The 22,261-nt window shown below is 37.6% G+C and overlaps 1 protein-coding gene across 1 annotated transcript; it reads right to left on the minus strand.

The window, feature by feature from the left end:
• Positions 1-899: 899 nt before the first annotated feature.
• Positions 900-21,671, minus strand: IVNS1ABP (influenza virus NS1A binding protein). Its single transcript, XM_010365945.2, has 15 exons — positions 21,282-21,671; positions 15,499-15,726; positions 13,819-13,947; positions 13,438-13,607; positions 13,237-13,312; positions 11,933-12,106; positions 11,501-11,626; positions 10,019-10,126; positions 5,984-6,113; positions 5,520-5,744; positions 4,966-5,087; positions 4,746-4,872; positions 4,528-4,659; positions 4,234-4,407; positions 900-2,793 (listed from the first exon to the last, which is right to left on the minus strand). Exons 3-15 carry the CDS (start codon positions 13,927-13,929, stop codon positions 2,540-2,542), a joined length of 1,929 nt encoding a protein of 642 aa, XP_010364247.1. The 5' UTR covers positions 13,930-13,947; positions 15,499-15,726; positions 21,282-21,671; the 3' UTR covers positions 900-2,539.
• Positions 21,672-22,261: the final 590 nt, after the last annotated feature.

The raw sequence follows: 22,261 nt of genomic DNA on the forward strand, positions 1-22,261 counted from the left end.
CTTACCAAGGATTTAAGGATTCATATATGAGTGTTTTTCTTTCTCCCTTACACCTAATTAACCTTGTATTTTATGTCTCACTTGCTGACTCTTCAGATCTTTGCAACAAAAAGCAGCTGCGTGTAAATTACAACAGCAACTGAGTTTTTCACTCCTCTGAAGGCAACGCTGCAGTTACAGAAATGTCCTACTGGGGCTCCTCCTTTGCCTTCTTCAATTTTGAGAATTCTGAGGTGAGGAGAGGTAATAAGGTACACACCTAATTTGTTAATTAAGCAAGGATTCTAGTGATATATCACATACCCAAATCCTGGATTTTCCCTAAAATATGATTATTATATTGGGAATTTGAAAACACGCTGAGCAGTGGTAAAGTACATGACACACTAGAAGCCAAAAATCAGAACCCTACATTTAAAGTTCATAATAAAAGATCCATGCCTGAGTATAACCAATAATATTTGGTTAATTTTAGATATTTTATAGTTTTGCTACCTTTTTAGGAGATTTAGAGTGTTTTATTAAAATTGACCAGAAGTGTGGTATTACCATATTATTTTGAAACTATTCAAAAATTCCTACTGGTTAAAAAGTTTTTTTTAAATTGTGCTGAGGCTATGCCATTTTCTCCCTCTCTGAAGAAAGGATGTACCTTTTAGATACGGATTAACAGTAACAAATGGCCATTGAGTACTGTTTTTTCTTTTTTTCATTTACGGAAACTTCTCATCTTCACGAAGACTGGCTACAACAGCTTCTTAAAAAAGATACTTTTTGGCCACCAAACTACCTCTTTGGCATCCAAAGTAATGCAGGAAAACTTTGACCCAAAGTATTCGCATATATTATTTGCATTAAGCATGTCACTTATGAAATGAGAAGTGATCTCAAGGATTTTAGGCTGAATCCTCAACTAAAATTTTATTTCCTTGTGCTGAATAGAACACATACAGATCCATATTAAAAACAGTCATCATATTAGGCAAATTCAATCTGTCAATGTAGTTTTAGTCCAGAACCAAACCAGTGATAGTTAGGAATTACAGAGTTACCAACCAAACTGATTTCCTTTCCTGGTGGTTCTTTGTGTAACAGATGAGAGAAATAAAGTGGCAGAGTACCAGTGAACATTTGGAGAAAATACCTAATTATTTTCTTCCTAACCCAAGTTAGCCACTGAATAGTCATCTCAGAATAGTCATCACTGAATAGTCATCTCATCCCAGTTGGCCCATTAGGTTCCTGTGTGCCTCATCTTCTGTGAGAAAAAAAAAACCTTATATCATTCCTTATTTCAGATGTAAGATGCCGGGTGAGTTATTTCCCCAAATTTCTTAAGCTCATTACTGGAAAAAAATTTCTCAAAACTTTTAGTAATGAATGAGTGTACAAGCAGCAATTGGATATTAATCCCATGGTGCAAGGATTTCCTGCAAAGTACCTTTAATGTGTTTGCATCAGCAGCAAGCATTAGGACATGCTATTTTGGCACCATAAGTTAGGTGTGTAGCACTACACATTACAGACCAAGTCATCCGAACCAATATTTATCCATATGAACAGATAAACTGAACAAAAACAGAGTTCTGATAAAACCTGCATTCACAACCTAATGTAGTTTAAAATAATTTTTTTCACAATTGAGGGCTGCTATTTAGGATTGTTAATAATAAAAACAGGGATTATATAGAAGATAAAACACCATTTTTTACTGCTATATGTCTTGCTATATAAAACCCTCAACAAGTCAAAATATTTAAAAACAGTGTTTCAAATACCAAAAATCACAGCTATGTTACTGTTCAGTAACTCCACTCAAATAAATGTTAGTACTGCATTCTTGAAGGAAAAAAACTGCAGCTGAGGCAAGAGCTCTGAAGTTTGCACTCAGAGAATTTAAAAGACCCCTACTCTGCAAACTTGAAGACTGCCACTCTGCTTCAATAACTCCAACCTGCCACATTTTACTTCAATAGGTAAAGCACTCTGCTGAGAATATAAAAAGTTATAAAAAGGCAATCATAAAAGATTAAATATTGGTAGTCATGTCAGCTTCCTTTTAATAAAAACAAAAATAGTCAATGTCATCTATTTAAATAAGTATCCTTTGTTATAGAGTGTTCCAGTTATTGAAAAAGGGCCCTTAAAAAACCCAACTGTCTACATCTTTAAACCCTATCCCTCTTACCCCATAATACACATTTGAGGGAAGAGTCATTTAATGTGCAAATTGGCAAAACAAATGTGGAGGAGAGGGAACTTCTTGAAATGATGTGCCCAATCAATTCTCGGTTTATTCTTTTCCAAAAAGTAAAATAACCAAAGTCTTAAAAATACACAAAACAGACCTTCATCTTTGCATTCCTTTCCAAATAAACACAAAAAGTATGTACAGCATGTTTAATAATATGCAATATGCAAAAGCTTTGTGTTGCTGTTAGCAACATCTATACCCACCCACCCTCCTTATTCACAAGTGTACCTCTACTAAACACAATTACATCACTAAGCCTGTTAGTTTGAGAGGGTCTTAAATTTGTTAGAACTGGAAAATCTTTGTATAGGGGCTCCATTCATTTGACTCAAGGTTGTAGACTTCCACCGTATTCAGAAATTCATTGCCATCGAATCCTCCCACTGCATAAATGGTGTTCCCTACAGTGGCAATCCCAGCATTGCTCCTTGGTGAAGTCATATTTCCCATCATCTTCCATTCATTTCTAGTTGGATCATACATTTCCACACAACTGATGGCATGAGAACCATCAAAGCCACCACATACAAACAGTTTTCCTAAAAGAGAAATGACATGGGGTAAATCCAGAGACTAAAGTGTAATAAGGTAAAACTCCCCTAAATCTGTCTTTTGCTTAAAAATCAGTGGTTTTTAAAATAGAATTGCCTGTTCATTCTGTCAAAAAGAATTTATTAAATGCTACTAATATGGCAAATACTCTCTAAGAGCTGGGAATCAAATCAATAAAAAAACCATTCCCACATGGAACTTAGGCAACTTAAAAGGGGAAGGGAGAGGAAGCAGTAGCAGCATCTAAATAAAGTACAATTTTCACAAAAACTCTGTGGTAGTTACTACTATTATTTCAAAGAAGAAAAGAAGCAGGAAGAAGCTGGTCAATTATCCTACAGACGCAGCTACTAAGTAGCAAACCAGAATAGTTCTGTGCACTGGACTTTATATCAGCCCAATGTACAGAATTAAGACTCAGAAGAGATTATAGGAAAGCAGAAAAATATTTTAGGGCTTTCCAACTGTATAAAATGATTTTGGGGCCAGGTGCGGTAGCTCATGCCTATAATCCCAATACTATGAGAGCCCAAGGTGGGAGGACTGCATGAGCCCAGGGGTTCAAGACCCGCCTGGGCAACACAGTGAGACTGTGTCTCAATTAAAAAAAATAAAATGATTGTGGTACAGAAATTTCTTCTGGAAACAGAGTTATGACTATTTTCAAATAGATAAAATGTTAGCAATAAATACTCTGTAGCTTAGAAAAAAATTTATTACTGATTCTCAAATTCATTATTTTTTCATTTGACTATCACTTAACCAGCTTGCATTCTATGTATCTGTAAACCACACTGACAAAGCTCTAGGCCAGTAGGCTGTGTCTACCCTTAAGCTTTCACCAGTTGAGCTGTAAGCCTACTAAAATTCAGCCTGGTACCAAAAACAATGCTAACTTTTAAATTATGATTATATAATTAGACATTAAATAAAAGTCAATAAAATGGATGTGGAAAGAAAGCTATGTCTACATTTAAAAAGTTTAATACTTTGGAAACTTGTTAAAATAGTCTAAAGGTTGTATTTCCAATTAGGTATGGAGTAGACAGTTGGAAGAGACTAGGGATTTGCATTTACTTTGTTTTGCAGATCAGATTCTTTAAATTCTGGCTCTCTGGGAAACTCAAAATCCAAGATGATGCATTATGGATATGTTTTATAGAAGAAAATGACTTGGAAATTCACTCAGTGCACCCATCAAAAGACTGGCGAATTAATTTAAGTTATATATCAAGTATTATAAGTCTTTGATTAGCAAATGTATTTCTAAAGGACAAATCACCCTAATCTCCATTGCATCACCAGAGATGACTGCTTCTGAATTTTTAACTGTACAACTATAGTTATCATTGACCTTTTCTCTCAAGAGTTTTAGAACAAAGTCTTACCACTATCTACTCTTCACTTCTCCAAATCCCAACACTCACCATTAAGAACAGCCACTCCAGCTCCTCGTCTAGCCACATTCATGGGTGCAATTAAAGTCCAGGTGTTATTTTCAGGATTGTATCGTTCTACTGTGTTTAGACAATTCCAAGATTCTGCACCTCCGATTATGTACAAATAACCACCAAGCTCACAGACTGCAGACTGGTGTCTCCCTACAAGAAAAGTCAAGTCAAGATTATTGCTACATCTCCCAGACTTTAAGTGTGTACTACACATACTGTTAATTTAAAGGACTTTAAAAAAAAAAGAAAAAAGGAAAAAAATCAACTTACGAATGTTAAGAGGAGCACAGCTCGTCCACAACTTTGTTACAGGATCAAATACATCACAATTTTTCAGTCCTTTTTGACCATATGGATCAGAGCCACCAACGATGTATAATTTTCCATCCAGAGCACACACTCCTATGTAAGTATAAAATAAAGTTATATATTGATAATTTAATTATCATATTTAAATACTGGATATCTCAGGAGAAAATTATTATTACCTGCATTACAACGGTTAGTTCTCAATTCTGGAACAGGAATCCAGTCATCTATGTTTGAATCATACATCTCTCCACAACTCAGGTCATCTGAGTGGCCATTTGATCCACCTACCACATAGAGCTGGCCCTATGCCAAAAGTGAGAGATGAGAATTTCCAACATCCTGAAGTTATGAGGAAAAAGCTAAATATAGGTTGCTCCTGCAACATAAGGCGCTTACCATGAGTACAGCCATTTGAAATCGGGCTCTTGGTGTTCTCATGGGAGCAAGAAAGGACCAATGATCTGTATGTGGATCATAGCATTCGACTGTTCGAAGACATTCCTCTCTGTTATAGCCACCTGGTAAAAAAATAAAACCATATATACTTATGTTTAAAGTATTAAACTGGGCCATGGTTTCTAGTCCTGTAAGTTTAAGAAATCTGCACAATGAGAAAAAGTATTAAAACTTTTTAAGGATGCCTTAGTTGATCTTTTAAGTGCTTGTAATAGCTAAAACAATAACATTATCAGTATAAGTAAACTGCTTAAGTCTTGGCTTGAAAATTAGAAAAATTGAGCCACGACATAATTTTTTTTTAAATTGGAGACAGACATTGAACTGAAGGTTAACCATATTCAATAGTATTGTTATTTTCCTGTCTTATTGGATTGCCATGAAAGGTAGCATATTAAACCCTCTCTTTGAAAGTTTGCATGTCACAAAAATGCCCATCTACATGCTTAGCCAGTTGACTGCTTCTGTTATGTCACTCATCCTTCTGTTCTTACCTGCAGCTATGAGTTTGCCATTCATCTCTGCTGTTCCTAGACCAGATCGTGCGTACTGCATAGGAGACATGGGCTTTTCGATTAGCTCATCTTGTTGCATCTCAAAGCTTAAACTCTTACTTAGTTTTGGAGTACTTGTTGGTGAGCTCTGTGGGCTGTTTCTCCCATGAAGAAAAATGACACAGAATATACCATCCAGCACAGCCAGGCACAAGTAAGTGTTATCTGTAAGCACAAGAATTCCAGGTTTAAGATGTAATTATTACTTTTGGTTGGCGTATATGATCCTGAATTGGACTCCACAGTCTCCACATCCCAGAATGGAACAATCTGCTCTCGTTTTCCAAATTTAAGTGCTTCTGAGTTTTTTCCTCGAGTAGTCAATTTAAAAGGTATTAAATTGGCAACACTCCTTCTTAAACATAGGTAAGCTGAAAACAATCTGGCAAGTGTCATATACTTACTTGAAGTCTTTTCTGAAGCAACGATTTTCCACTCATGCTTAGGGCTTTGTACTGTAGCATTTGGAGAAGAGAGACATCCAGTTGAACTGCTACTTATCTGCTTATGGCCATTCTCACGTGGTGGCTTTTTCTGCAAAATCAAAAGGTAGCTACAGAAACCTAGCCAAAGACCACATCTGATGTACCTTTGTTCCTGAGCTATTCCACAACACTGAGTATCCTTCACCTATATATGACATTTATAGGACACTAACTTTAACTCAAGCCAGCACTTTCCAAATGACACAAATTACTGGCATACTTCCACCTCCACTTAACGATGAGACAACTACACCTACACAATTAGCCTAGGTAAGAAAAAGCTCAATTTTAACAATTTGAAAAACATGTTGCAAATCAAGACCTCAATAGAAGAAAGAAAAAAACCAATCTATAATTGATATAAGCTCACAGATTTTTATATTAAGTATAGAATCTTCTAAAAGAATGTTGTAAATTTAAAATAGGATGAATTAACAGAGAATACATTTAACCCACTATTTTCATGAAACTGTCAAACCTAACTAAATCATATGTACAGGTATCCTTCATACAATGCCAGCAAAACGTAAGCAGACATAGATTCATCCGGTTTCTCTGAAAGTACTTTACAGGAAAAAAGTGGCAATTACAAGAAACACTTAAAAGAATATTTCTTTAGGTATTATAGAGTGGTTTTCTAGACAAAATTACATCAAAACACAAACAGTAATCAGAAATGAAACATTACTAAAAACAACCAAATATTCACAAAAGTAGAATATACAGGAACACTAAAGAGGGAGAAATGAACAAAGCTGCCAATATCCAAATGATTGTAAGAGAACTACTTTACACATGTGTTCTCATATATGAGTTTTCCTTAATGGTTTCCTTCCAATTACTTTAGCCTTTGCCACTTCCAAAGGATATGATCTTTTGGAATTGGAAGAGTAAAGACTACTCTGAGAGGAACTGCCAAATGAACAGGTAGCACCTTCAGCTCCTGGCCTAGTCTGCTCATCCCACTTGTGCTGGTCCAGACGGCCAGACCACAAGGATAGGTAAAATTTCTAATGGAAATTTCTGTTGCTAGTGGAAGCAAAAAGCCACATAACAAGTAATAGAGAAAAAGATTTTGGTAGCTACTTGAAGCTATAAGAAAAAGCTATATCAAAAGTTAGGCCTGAGTGTGGTTACAACATACATAGGCTATTTTGAGAAAAGGCAGGGAATATATCATTATCAATGGTTATCATTAAATTCCACTAGATATTTATTATGTACCTAGGTATTACTAGATACTTTATTTACATCATCTTTTTTAGTCCAGTGAGGGTGATATTATCTACCCATTTTATAGATAAAAATATTGAAACTCAAGAAGATACGCATTGCCCAAGGCAATACAGCTAAAAGAAAGACTAGGACTTATGAAGATAAACCCCACCCTTTTTATACTATGACAAGTTACGTCATAGTATGAAACAGATTTACACTATGACAGGCTGTTTTCCAGTTTTTCACTGTTACTAAAGTTGTGAATGCATCTGTTCATATCACCTTTATACTATGAATATTAAGAATAAAAAATAAGGTTAGACTTATCTAACCTTATCTATTATTATGAATTACAAAGTACATAAAACCTCATCCCAACCTATGGGAAGAAGGGATCCAAATATCACAAATGGATGATGCTTACATTGAGGCTGTATTGGGGTAAGAAAATTGTTCTAATATGCAAACTATAATTAAGAGAAAATGACTGTGGAAGAGAAAGGCCCTATAGCAATGCCTCATAACAATGCCTAATAACAAACATAATATAGAAATGCTGGTTAAATCCTTTATATGTAAAGGATATATCCCTAAACCTTATTTTACATGACCTCCCAGAGGATTTGACAGTGTACAGTTTAGTCCTCCTTCAAATTTTCTTCTCCTACCTTAGGCAGCTTTTACAACATGATTAGATTCTTATTGTCCTGTAACTTTTCTAATGGCTTCTTCTCTATGTTCTTTTTCTTTTCTTGAAGTCTAACATGTGTCCCTCTCATCCTTTTCAATTCATGATCTCTATTCGTGGCATCACATTCTAATGAGTCACACATGTCAGAATCCCACTTACTCTCAAATTCTTCCTTTTCCCTCATCTTGCTAAACAATCACTAAGGCCTGGTAAGTCAACCTTTGTTAATATAAATGTCTACTTATAGACATACATAAAAAATCCATCCTTTCTCCTTCATACCCATAGATTAAGCCTTCATCGTTTTTTTAAAACCTGAACTACTACTGGCAATAGTCTATAAACTAGGCTCAAACTTTTATTGATCTTCTGCATCTGGTTATAAAAACAGGAAGGGTCCAACGCAACAATTTTAGAAAATAAAAAACCAGAAATCAGTTGGGATATCCCAGCCCAGAGACTGCCACCTAATAGACTGTTCCCCAGTTTTTCACTATTACTAAAGTTGTGAATGCATAACTTTCATATCACTGTAGTCTTACCTAAGGCTTCCCACTGCCTATAGGATAAAGTATAAGCCCCATTCAGGGAGCATTTACCTACTTTCCCAGTCTTATGACCTGCAGTTCCAAGAGTATCATCCTTGCAGATACTCTTTGCTATCTAACATTTCTCCCTTTATCTGCTATGCAGACTCCTCTAAATCCTAAGACTGCTCAAAAGTTATCTCTTGTGTGAAATATCCCTGGCTTCTCTCCTGTCTCATTGTGTCCTCCCCTTTAGGCCTTTCATAGCTACCTCTTATAAGCCTGTATTGTTTTGCCCACTCTTAGAAGGTCCTACAAGCAGAAACTATCTCTTAGACACATTTTTGTGTTGCCATACCGAACATTATGGCCTGCCATTTATTGAGCACTCAACCTCTCTGCATGTTAAAAACGTACTTTTAAAATGTTAACTCGAAATGTTTAGAGTTAAGGGGGAAAATATCCTCAATATATTCAAAATGTACAAACATAAGTTCTCAACTAATTCAAATTCCAAAACTTTTAGAAAATAAAGATATTCACCCACTATTGCCACAGGACACCAGAGAGCTAACACCTGATAATTTGTAATCATATAGGCTACTACTAAGTCTACCACTTACCCTCTGATTTTTAAAGAAAAGCATTCCTCAGTCTGGGTTGAGTCAACTACTTTATAGCTTCTCCCTCAAAAACGTAATTTGAGCTAAAGGCCAAATAAAAAGAGGCAAGAGAAAGGCTGACAGGATGCTAGAAACCTTCTCTTCTTGACTTGGGTAGTGTTTACACTGGTAGGTTCACTGTGTGGCAATTATGACTTGTGTACTTTTCTGTATTTGTCCATAAACTTAAAAAGTTTAGACCTGAGAAGTTTGTTCTCTAGTAATTGTTGATAATGTGTCTGAATAATTATGTGTTTACCCGTAGGGGAAAAATGAAATTGGATTTTATAAAATGCAAAGTAACTCAATCAGCACAGTGGAACTCTACTATATTTTAATTCATTTTGGTTAAGAAACATCTAGATCAGGTTGTAACATATGATCAACCACTTTTAAACTTATTACATTGTATAGTCCATCTTAACTATACCATTTCTAATTTCCAGTAAGACAGCTCAGTAGTTAACATCCAAAATTTCTTTCATAGCCATCAACAATTTAAGTCCCCCTGCCCCTTTTTTAAAAAAACTGAGTTTATCAGTCATGCCTGCCACAAACAACCACTTTTCATAATCTTCCCAAATAATTTCTATATTGTTCCATCTTACTGGTCTTTACTATTTGTAATTCCTGCTTTATGAGAAAAAAATTTCAATAGGGTTTCCTAATTCGTTAATATCTTTTCATGTGGCAAAAATACTAACTAAGATATGCTTGTTTTCTCCCAAAAATGTTTCTGTCCAGTTTTACCAATGAAATTGGTCTACTTTCCTTTATTAAAGGAAAATTTAAGTATGCTATCAAATTCTCTAGTCAAATTTTAACCTGAGGTTACCTCAGACTGTGCAATGTGTACCTGCACAAACTGAATGTGGTCATCATCACTGCCAAACACCTCAGCCTGTCCATCTAGTAGGTTCCCATCAAGCAGCTTGTGATCAGCTGAGTAGTACAAGGTTTGAACCTGCAAAACAGCAACAGAACACCCATGTGGCTACGGTCACCATGGCTACTCCACTAGTATGCAGATTACACAAACGCCTCAAGGTAACCTCCAGTGTGCTTCTTGAACTTCTTGACATATTACTCTGGCAGGATCCGGAGGTAAAGAAAAATACATGTCATGGTGGTAAAAATTTAAAAAAAAACAAAAACGAAAAACCAAAATCAAATACAAAATCTTCCAATACTGGCTGAAGAGTCGTTGGCTTGATTGGCTTGAAAGAAATCTTCGTTTTTTTCATAGCTTCTATCATATAACAGTAAGAAAAAAAGCACTAGTACAATATATACTCTTAAATAATATACATATTTACAATAAAATACTGAATATAGTTTACACCTTTGCAGATAAGTGGTCTGGTTTGCATAAACATATTTCCTTCCTGTAAGCAATGTCAAGAAAAACAAAGAGAAAACAAATGCAAAATTTCAAGCAAGCTGTAGAGTTATCTCCATTGACAGATGCAAATATATAGCAAATGCATCTGACTTTCAAGTGGGAATCATAGAATTTAAAGATAATCTGTTAGACCTTTTAGAACATAATGATGACAGTGTTTCTGCAGGCCTAACAGATTCGGTAAGCTCTTAAAGGAACTCTGGAAGGTTTAAGTGGAGAGAGAAACTCAAGGTTACTCCACTGCTCCACCTGCGTGTTTTCAATTCCCACCATTTCTCTATCAATTTTGTTTATCTTGTGTATTTTTTTTAAAAGTAGTCCAAGTTAAGTGAGTGACTATATGTATGAACAACACCATTGAAAAACACACAGCTTTAAAGACAAGAATCCTGTAAAGGAGTAAACACCATTAAATCATCATCGTTCTCTGCCCACAGCGGATTTTTCTTAGGAGAACTGGGGCAGGACTGCTGCTTCTTTACGTGTCAATACACTTGAGGTTTCTTCTTGTTTCTTCAGTCTTGGGTATCCTAGTTTTGTTAATAAACCTATGGGGAGATAAATCAATGGGGAGGAACAACCATTAGAAGCTTTTACCTACTTGTCAAATTTAAAGCAAAAACCTGTGAAGAAAAATTAAGAATCTACAGAAAATTTCAGTACCACTTCCCATTTCTAAAGCAAATTACAAGCTACTTTAAAGAAAGTTAACAGCACATAATAAGCAAAGAAATAAAAAAAGAAAAGCAGAAGACCAAACTGAACAGTTCATTCAGCTCACCTGGACACCCCCCCTGTTTCTCAGCTTAGGGGTACCTATAGCAAAATTTAAATTCTTTAGGGTCATGGTTATAAAATAAAAGTGAAAGGGAATCCTTCATGTTATAGCAAAATAATTTTTAAAAGTGGTTGAATCCCATTTACTTTAAAACTAACCTCTTCCATCAGCTCTTCCAGACTGTCTCCATTCTCCCAGATGCTACGCTGCACCCAGTTGATTACCTTTGTATACAATTTGCCATTGCTGGGCAAGCAAACATTATCTTCAAGCATTACCTCCAACTAGAATTGGAAAAAACAATGACATGGATCAGTGTTGGGCTTCTAGTTCTCAGCTTAATTCCCAATTTCATAACAAAGTTGTCATAGATGCACAATTCATTCCATACATTTACTCTAATTTGTAAGGAACCAGTTTATCAAAAACAAAGTAAACAAACTGGTAGGTAGAAACTCATTACGCTGCTAAGAATAACAGTAATTTCGATGTATCATTTCATAATCATTACTCACTTGCTTGAAACACAGACCAAGATTCCATGCCTGGAACTAGATAGTATACATCTGTTTATAGAGTTCACTCCTTACCTTTAGCCTTGGAAGCTTAAGAAACTCCTCCTCTTCCGAAATTTGTAACAAATGCTCCTGAATATAAGCATCAACTTTATTCAACAAACGGGAGTCTCCCATACAACTTGCAAAATTTCGGTAAGAGATGCAGCTGGTAACATCCATTCTTGATAGTAAATAATCACCACAAACCTTGGAAAAGAAATATATGAGTGCCAACACTTACATATCTTTTATTCAACAAATATTTAATGTTCAGTGTGGTAAACACTATATGAAGATACAAAGATGAAGCAAAAATCACTGTCTTAATACAACAAATGTAATAGTGGTAATAACATGTACACAAATGATAAACATCAAATTATGCTATACAGATATATAAGTTTTAGTTTAAGGAGAGATGCAACAAATTGAAATGCTATGTAAGTTCACATAAGTATTTTCAAGTAGAATAATTTGGTAAGGCTTCATGAAACAATATCTGAACTGGGCTCTACAGGAGAGATGATGTTGATATTGAATGCATACAGAAGTAGAGAAGATGCTGCAAACAATTTAATTTGGTTGGAGAAAAGATAACTAGGAAATAGTTTTGGAAAAACAGCAACTATATTAGGGAAAATCTAGAATACTAAATTCGGGGATATGTGCTGTAAATTAAGGAAGGATTTTTGAGCAAAGGAGTGATATTAGAAGAAGGGCTAGCAAATCAAACTTTTTCTTAAAGGGCCAGATAGTAAAAGCATTTTAGGCTTGTAGGCCATACTGTTTGTCACAACTGCTCAATTCCGTCATTGTAGCTGGAAAGCAGCCTAGACCATATGTAAATGAACATACATGGTTGTGTTGGAATAAAACTTTATAAAAATAGGCAGCTGGCCGGTAGGCCTTAAGTTTACTGACCCCTATACATTAGGAGATTAAATGCCTGTTTTCCAAAAGTACTTTTTACTATTGAATTCTAGAAGGAATACTTTTAGAGAGCACAGGAAGTTTAGGAGAACACAGAATTGAGGACATAAGTTATGTGATTAACTCTTAAGAAAAACATTTATTTTAATTCATGCTATCAAAGGCTGACATAGCCACCCTACCAGAGAAGACTGCTGAAAGGGTAAGACTTTAGCCCAAGTTATCTGAGAAGTGTGATCTTGCTACACTATTATAGCCAAACAGTTAAAATAACATATTGACTATTCTGAGGGAAAAAAGGGACATTTTCAATTCCTTGAGGCTAACAAGATGTTTCATGACAAATTCAGCATTGCGATCACAAAATAAGACTCCATAAGTGATTTTATTTACTTCTGATACTCTACCTGCTTTACTCGATCCATCTTCAGCTTTTTTGCTGCAGAATAAACATCTTTTACCAATTCCTTATCTGCTTTCAACCTATTAAAAAAAAAAGTTATTTATGATACCAAAGCCTTAAAACACTTAATTGAAATATATGTAGCAAGACTTGGAATTTTCTGAAGATATTCCCTAATTATATGGTTTACTTCAAATGTACTTACTGAGCAGTGTAGGCATAATTCAACAAGACTTCAACAGCTTCTGGATTGAGATCATCAAATTTAACATGAGAAATTCCATGAGGATCACTATCACTATTAAAGATTTCAAATAAATAGGGACTGCAGCAAGCTAGCACTGCTCTGTGTGCTAACATTTCATGGCCACAGACCTGAAATTATGAAGAATTATAATTATAAGTAGTGTGGATTATGTGCTTCTCTAGCTAATTACTACATCAGATTCCTTTATCTTACATTTCTCAGTATTCTTTTAAAAAATCATTTCATTAAATGCCTATGTAAAAGAAAATAAGCAAATCTAAGAAATTATGGCTTTTAGTAATAAAAAATTCTATAAATTTTGAATTAAGTTTTAAATACCTGAAGTCGAACATCACAGAACTGGCCACTTTTCCTCAGGGCATTTAATTTGGCAACAGAAGACTCAATAAAATTTTCATCCTCAAACATCAAATATCCATTGGGAATCATTTTTCCTTATAAATTTGGCTAAATGAAAAGAAAGCCGAGTTATTTTACTTGCAAATAATGGTTTTAAAAATATAATGCTAAAGAGTAATACAGTCTCTTTATTCTCAAATTCCATCCTATAAACGATACATAAAAATTTCATCACACAAAAACTTAGCTGAAACAACACCTGTGCTGAATGTCCAAGTCTTTGTTCCCTAATACTTTGGTCATAAGACTTTCAAAAGATTCAAACAGTAGCAGCTATCTCAACAATTTTGGATGGGTTCCCATGCCTATTAAGCAAATTGATTCTGAAGGGAAGGAAATGAAACTCCATCCTGCCCAAACCCATATAACAACCTAAAAGCCTGAAAGGATGAAACAGCCAGTACATATAGGTTTCCTTGGATTTGGGCTCCTGTCATTCCTTTACCCACAAATGAGAAAAACTGTTATTTATCCTAATCCTACCCCTTTTCAGTTTCCTTAAAGGGCCCCCAATTTGCTCCTAGTCTTCAAAATTATATACAGTCAAGAGTTATATGCAGAAAATTGCCTAATTTCTTCCTCCCTTGCCATATACACAAACTTAAAAAGTCTGATTAGTCTTGTCACTGTATCTACAAAATGATTTTTATAAATGTTTTGAAACATAAGTGATTAAAAATGAACTTATATTCTGTTCCTTTCATATATTCTAAATCACTTATCTCATCAGATTATATAAATATAAATGGGAACTTAAAACTTTTTTGCATTTTACCATTACCTATAAATAACTGACTAATGACTACACAAAATGCATAATTAAAAAACAGTAATAGGCCAGGCGCTATGGCTCACACCTGTAATCCCAGCACTTTGGGAGACCGAGACGGTGTATAATTTGAGGTCAGGAGTTCAAGACCAGCCTGGCCAACATGGTGAAATCCTGTCTCTACTAAAAATACAAAATTTAGCCAGGAGTGGTGGCGGGTGCCTGTAATCCCAGCTACTTGTGGGGGCTGAGGCAGGAGAATCGCTTGAACCCAGGAGGCAAATGTTGCAGTGAGCCGAGATCGTGCCACTGCACTCCAACGTGGGCAACAGAGAGACTCCATCTCAAAAAATAAAATAAAGAACAGTAATAGGGAGGCCAAGGCAAGAAGATTGCTTGAGCCCAGGGGTTTGAGACCAGTCTGGGAAACACAGTGAAATCTTCTCTCTACAGAAAATGTAAAAATTAGCCAGTCATGGTGGTGGCGCACACCTGTAGTCTCAGTTACTAGGAAGGCTGAGTCAGGAGAATCACTTGAGCGCAGGAGTTCCAGGCTGCAATGAGCTATGATCCCACCACTGCATTCCAGCCTGGGCAAGAGAGTGAGACCCTATCTCTCTAATTAAAAAAAAAAAAAAAAAGGCAGTAAGAAATTTTACTTTGAAGTCAAAATATAGAAAAGAAAAATATGAAAATGTTTTTTATACTCAAATGATTACTGACTTCTCTGCCTTTAAAAAAAAAGTATGAAAGGTTTACTGTACTCGACATATCGTCTTCAGAAAAACAATGTGTCTTAATACTGGACTAGGCAGAGAACATTCACTTACCTACTCTCTTGGTGGCAAATGTATTTCTGGGAACTCTTAAGTAATCCAAGGACAAAGGAGTGTTAAAAGGCGCACTTCGTCAGGGTATGAAGACAGGTGGTTGAAGTGAAGGCAGATGTGTCTTAAGCTCTAATGGTGATTCCAAAACTATCAGGCTTGAAAATGATGTAATCAAGTCCTTAAAAGCTATAGACACGAATTTCTTCTGTGATAATGGTGCATCATAATCTATAACAATGATAAATTTAAGTTATTCAGAATGATCAAAGACTCACTGATCTAGGTAGAGCAGATCATGTAAAACAAGTCCTGATCTTCAAGAGATTTGAGCTAAATGGCAAAAATATTCCCATTACATAAAAAAAGAACACAAATGCAATTCCATATAAACATTTTTCATTTAAGTTGTAACAACTCAAGTGATCTAAAAAAAAAAAAAGCCGGTCCTTTCCCAAAGACTGGGGACTAATGACGTGTTTATGAGAAAGATAAAATATAAACACAAGACTTACAGAACAAATGTCAATACTGTTTAACTCTAATATTCTTTACTATTAATTTCCAACTAATATGCCAACATGTGATCTGTTTTGAGCCAGCAAGCAACCTTAGGCATTATTCCCAAGCATATATACTATGTTACTGTTCCTGAAAATGAACTCTGCACTTCCCAGACTCTGTTAACTTTGTTCAAGTTCTTCTCTCTACCTGGAAGGCCCTTAACCCAACCTATGCCAGAGGAAATTTTACAGCCATAGAGCCTCTGCCAAATGCTCCCAGTTGGGAAGCAGTTTCTCCTCATGTTCCACATATAGAACCCTCTCTGAGAGGTATTTATGATCTTCCAGCTGGTCTATTTCATGCTGTATTTATATATACTTGTTTATCTTCCTTGACTCATGGGCAAAGCTTCTGTCTTGTTCATCTTTTGTATCCATCCCATCTCCTCTCTACCAGGACTAGCCTAAAAACTTGAACATAAAGATGAGTAATTTGTTAGAACAAACTAAACAGAAGGGAAAATACTGATGCCTGTGCTTTGTATGATCATTTTTTTCATATACCGTAATAAACTACCAATGGAATCATTCTGGTTCAAACCTAATCTTCAAGGTAATCAGTCCTCCTACCTATTCTCCCTCCCTTGTTTTCACATCATCAATTACTAGTGTCAAATTCAGATGGTACTTATTTTTTAATCACCTGAACTGCTATTACACCACTATTAATTCTGGAAACCAGAACTAAGAAATAACTTACCTGACATATGTGCAAATGTATTCATTTTTATGGATATATTATCTGTCTTATACATCAATACAACAATTCTAAATCTAACAATTACGTCAAAGTGAATAATCACTTACCACAGGACTCCACTGCAGGCTGGTCCAGTTCAAATTCAACAAACCTACTATGTTTAGTTCAACATGTGTCCTAACAAGTTTCTCTGTAACAGGTTTCATTTCAAGGAAACCCAAGAATGCCAATTCAGGTTGGGATTGTTATGAATGCTTACCCCTGCATCAAAACTGTATCACAGCATTAGGTAATATTGATTTCCTCTGCTCTACCTTTTATCTAGGTTAGTTAATTTGGCTTTTCTCAAGAAACTAGTTCTAGCAAATGTTTTCCAAATATACACAATTCTTTGTACACAGAGAGAACACACTATCCTAAAGAAACCTTCAAACATTTTCAGCCAAGACCTGGCTCAAACTAAGAAAATTTTCATATATATATGATACATACTGGCATGGTCAACTCACAGGCATAGTTGGTAACTCCTAACTTCAGTTTCATAAACTGCTCTTAAGAGTAAGAGGAAGGAGTCCCCATGCAAATTGTTATATTAAAATGCATCCTCTGAAAAGCCAAAAACATTATAATATGAAGGTACTATTGTAAACTTTGACCAGTTTTATTCATTTTTTACTTGTAAACTTGATGTAATCAAAAACAAAAATGGTATCCATTTACTATATTTGACAAATTGAATGTTCTACCTAAAATTTATTTTGGAAAAAAATGGTTAAAATTACCGCAGCCCTTGGAGAAAACACTGGAGAATTTTTGGGGCGATTTGCATCAGACAAATTTGTACAATATTATTATGAGTTTTGTAGTAAAATGAATCCTATATTTAGTACTTGATTTTTATTTATTTTTTACTCTAATTCCATGACAGATTATTAGTACCTGATTTTTACTACATCAAGGTCATAATATGAACCTCATCTCTTTAATATCTACTGATCAGAGTACAAAGCTACCTGATTTTAAAAGCCAGCCCAAATCTAGATGACATTTAAGTTAATGCAAACTTATTTAATTATTGTCCTCATACACTATATTCCTACTTCCCACCCACCTCAAGGATCAGATCAATTTTGGAGGGAATCAGATCAATTCCTGTTGTAAACCATGTTTTTGAAAGTTCACATTTACTTTCATTAAAGTGAGCTAGGGCAAATCAAGAGTTTTAAACTCCCCAAAGTGACAGGGGATCTTGTTTGGTCTATAAAACTCAAGCATGATAACTACTGGAATTTTAAAAATGGGGAAAATTGTTTTCTTTGAAAATCCAAACCAAAAGTCCAAACATCCCAGAGTCATATAAGAATATAAAACATAGAATTATTTGGTATTTAAAATACACTTCCAACTAAATCTACATCTAGGTCACTATTCTTACACACTGAAAATTAAAACAAGGATCAAATGCAATATATTCAGATAAATTCAGCATACTTCTATGGCCACTGCAAGGGATATCGAAGACTCATAAATGAGTAATTAAACTGCTTTAATAACACCAATTCAACAGGCCTTATCAAAGTTGTTAAAAAGGCACAATATGTCCTCTGCTAACATTTTTCTCTGGCCTTCAGTAAGAGCAAGATAAAGCCAAAGGCAATCGTTTGAGGGCAGTCAGCTCCCACCAAGTAGCCATCAACTGCAATTTTAAAGGAAAGACTTTATAATACAAAGTAAATCAACAGATCTTTTTAAAACCAGAAGTTACAGCTTTCCAATGTAACATCTAAAACCACCATCACTCACCATCCATGTATATGAAAACTAACTGAACTCATTCATTCCATCCATGCTCATAGTTTTGTAATTCTTTCACTACAACACAAACATATTTGCACCAAACGTGAAGGCACAAACTGAAATGGAATGCTCGTATATAAAAGTTAACTCAGTTCTCTAACCTTGAACACTTCACAGGGCAGTCAGAAAGATAAAACAAGCTATGAAAATAGCTTGAACAGAAAGGAAAAAAGATACGATAGCAAATATATTCCAGAAATGGCAGCTATTTCAGTTTCAATAGATTGTAGATTTGCAGGATGCATATGGTGATAGTGGGCGAGGAAGTAAGACAGCCTAATTCCAAGGTTTAAACAATGCTAAGCATGGAAAGCAGATGAAGGATTTAAACAAGGAAGCATAGGGCATCCTAGCAGAAATGTTGGGGATGGTCTAAAGGAATGAGTAAAGCATGGAAACAGGGCAGTTAAGATTCTGTACACCCGTGCTCCTTTAAGGCAGTGAGGACTTAAGATATTTTATCTTAGATATGTGGAATCCTTATTAAAATCAATGATCAAAATTAAGATATGTGGTATCCTTATTAAAATCAGTTACCAAAAAGCATAACACAAAGTCGTTTATAGTTTGTTACATGGAGAAGGGAAGGAAAGGAAGAATTTGGTTTGAGACGTTCTAATGCTGAGGTATCTGCATGTTAATAACAAAAATATAATAGTATGATGTTAAGTATAGGTTCAGAAACATTTACGAGATATATAACTTGTAGTTTACAAGTGTGTATTTTCTGTTGTTCTAACAAAAACCCAGAAATCACTCTCTTACTCACAATACTTCAATTTACACACACACACTAGAACATGACATGGTGGGAAGACCCCCAACCTTTAGACTTCCTATTTGCAGGATTTGACTATACAATCGCACTGCTAAAAAGTGGATGAAATGACTTACTTAGAGTTACTTCATCTTAATATCAATTATTAAGATATTTCCTTAACAGGAAAACATATTTAAAAACGTATTTGCAAAACTACATTTAATTACCATCTAACAAATTCTTCAAGCAAGAAAAACAAAATCCCACCTTCCAAAACCAAGTAGCCAAAAAGACTAATTTAAAACTAAGACTAAAACCTGAAATGTTTTGTCTTGGGGGGAAGCTAGAAAATCAACTACAAATTACTGGCCATAGAAATTAGTATCTATCAGTTAACTAGAGATTTCATTTATTAGGAAAACACAGGAAAACCATTCCAGGGCTCTCTTCGGTCAGTGGCTCAAGTTCCATTTACCTCTGGCTACCAAATTATGGACTTGATAAGTAGCCTGCCAGCTGGCATTAAATGATACTAGTCTCAATCCAATTCTAAAGTCCGTGTTTACCTCACGTCCAGACTTAACAAGTACTGATACTCCTTCAGTATCTTTAAGACAGAAGTGTCAGCAGGCTTTAGCCTAAAAGTAATCATCAGTATTTTGTTTTTCCTAAATCAATCACTGGTGCTAGAATTATTAAAAGAAAGCATGGCCTGTGGCAGTCTAGTCCGTGCTGTATTTTTCATCTGTTAAGAGTGGTATTAGGCTTCCAGAGTTGTCATCTATTAGTAGACAGAAGATCACAACACACTCAACGACTAGCTTGACGCCAAGGTGTTCTAACGCTCCATCACTGCAACAGACATTAAGAAACAAAAATGCGCCCTTTTGGACATCTGATTTCTCCTTGAAATGTCAGCTGCCTCAAACCAATAGATAATGTCCACTATGGAGTGTTGGGGGGGTGGGGAGTAAATGTAGTTCTCAACTAGTGATTCAAGTTACCCTAGGTTCAACCCTCAGCCTGATACCTTCCTATCATCAAGAGCTTATAATCAGAGACACTTAACCAAAAGCGTGGAGGGACGGAAAAAGAGCAAATCTTGCCACTTATTTCTTTCATAAAAAAGAAAAAGCGTCCCAGGCCTTCCTCCGCGCGCGGTCAGGCCCGCGCCCACTCCGAAGGCTGCGAAGCGAGGCCCCCAGCGCCCGCACACCCCCGCCCGGGATTGGCCAGCCCCGCAGTCACTCAGTATCGACACGTCAGGGCAGCCGCTCCCTCCCTCTTCCCGCCCCCTTCTACCCGCGCTTGGCAAGAAAAGCGGGCAACGTGGAGCGGGAACAAAGGACCCCGCGGCCCACGGCGATCGGGGACTCCGTGCCACCCTACTCCAGGCCCAGGGTTGGCTGCCCGCCCACACGCGCCAAGTCCCGGGAGCTCTTCCAGAAGAGAATCCCACACCCCAGGCAAACCCAAGGAGAGGCGTCCGTTCCTGACAGCAAGAACGGGGAGTCCCGCGCCCTCCTTCCGGCTGGTCATCCCTTCCCGGCGGCGCCCTAATCTGGGCCCCAAAACCCTTCGAGTAAAAAACTCTCGTTCCTCCCAGCCTGCCTCCCCCGCGCCAGTGCAGAAAAGGGGTTCGAGCCTCCGCGCTCTCCGAGGCGGCCAGCGCCCGCTCTCGGCCGCCAACGCGACTCGGCAACCATGGCAGCGCTGGAGCGCCGGCCCAGCGCGGCGCGGGCTTCGTCCCAGAGGGCGGCGGCGGCGGCGGCGGCCGCTTGGGGCTGCCTCCCCTAACGAGGACACCGCTTCCGCCCTCCTCCCATCCGCCGGCACCATCCCCTCATCTCGGATTTTAGCCGCGCCCTCTCCCTCATCTGCCGTTCGTAGAACCAGCGCGTATTACCTGGTTCATCTCTGAAGAGATGGAAACATTCATCTCTAGAGCTTCGATGGGAAGCAGGAGGAAGCGGGCGGGAATCAGCCCAACGGAAAGCGCCAGGAGGCGGCGGAAGGGGGGAGCGGTCAAGTAGAAGGACAAGGGTCCAGTCCGTGGAGACTGAGAGGAGTGGGGAGCGCCACCGAGAACTCGCGGGAACTCGCTCGCTCGCCGACACAGCCGCGCCGAAGCAGCAGGCGCAGAAACTGCGCTCAGCAGCTCTGAGCGACCGACCTCCACGCGCGACCGGGAGACACTGCCTCCGCCGCCGCTAACCACTCGCGCCGCACCCCCTTGCACGTCACCACGTGCGCCGTCGCCGCCAACACCTCCCAGCCCGCTTCCGTCTCGAATCCATCTGCAAATCGCAGGCGAGCCCCATAAATATCCCGCCCTAGGCCCCGCCCCCACCCGCGGCCCCGCCCACATCCCGCCCCGCCCTCCTCCCTCTTCGACTCGGGTTCCTTCCTTCTCGGTGCAAGTAGGTCAGCGCAAGGTGATCTGAGGAGATAGGCGGCGCTTGGGGGGCGCCCTCGTTCTTTATCGCGCCTTTGTCCCTCCCTCCGTTCCTTGCCCCGCACCCTCACTTCGTCCAGTGCGTTGCCTGTCCCGGAACTGGTTGCCTCCAGCCGCCCTCACCTGTTCTGACTTCCCCTCGAGGCACAATAGCCTGAGAGATCAGACGTGGGAGATTAGATTGCTCGGCGTCAGACCTACTTCTAGGCAACCCCCCTAGACTGCAGCTGCTCGCCGTGGACATTAGGATCTAGCTGGGCATGAGCCCTTAACTTTGGGGTCGGGGGGGAAGTGGCGTGTGCGGGGAGGAGGCTTGCAGAATGTGAGAAAGAAGAGAGGCACTCTCAGAAGAAGTCGAACAACTGACCCCTCATTTGACCTGGTTTGGGTGAGAAGATTGAGTCACTTGGGGAAAAAAACAATTGGAGAAG

The sequence above is a fragment of the Rhinopithecus roxellana genome, chromosome 8 (genome assembly GCF_007565055.1).
Source record: "Rhinopithecus roxellana isolate Shanxi Qingling chromosome 8, ASM756505v1, whole genome shotgun sequence".
Lineage (NCBI taxonomy): Eukaryota > Metazoa > Chordata > Mammalia > Primates > Cercopithecidae > Rhinopithecus > Rhinopithecus roxellana.

What these genes read in the sequence shown, in the direction of transcription:
- IVNS1ABP (XM_010365945.2), bottom strand. Translation starts at nt 13,929, where the DNA reads ATGATTCCCAATGGATATTTGATGTTTGAGGATGAAAATTTTATTGAG. An exon ending in TGGAAGAGCTGATGGAAGAG is followed by an intron (nt 10,127 to 11,500) that starts GTTAGTTTTAAA and finishes GCTGTTTTGCAG; the next exon opens with GTTCAAACCTTGTACTACTC. An exon ending in ACCACATTCAGTTTGTGCAG is followed by an intron (nt 6,114 to 10,018) that starts GTACACATTGCA and finishes TTGATTTTGCAG; the next exon opens with AAAAAGCCACCACGTGAGAA.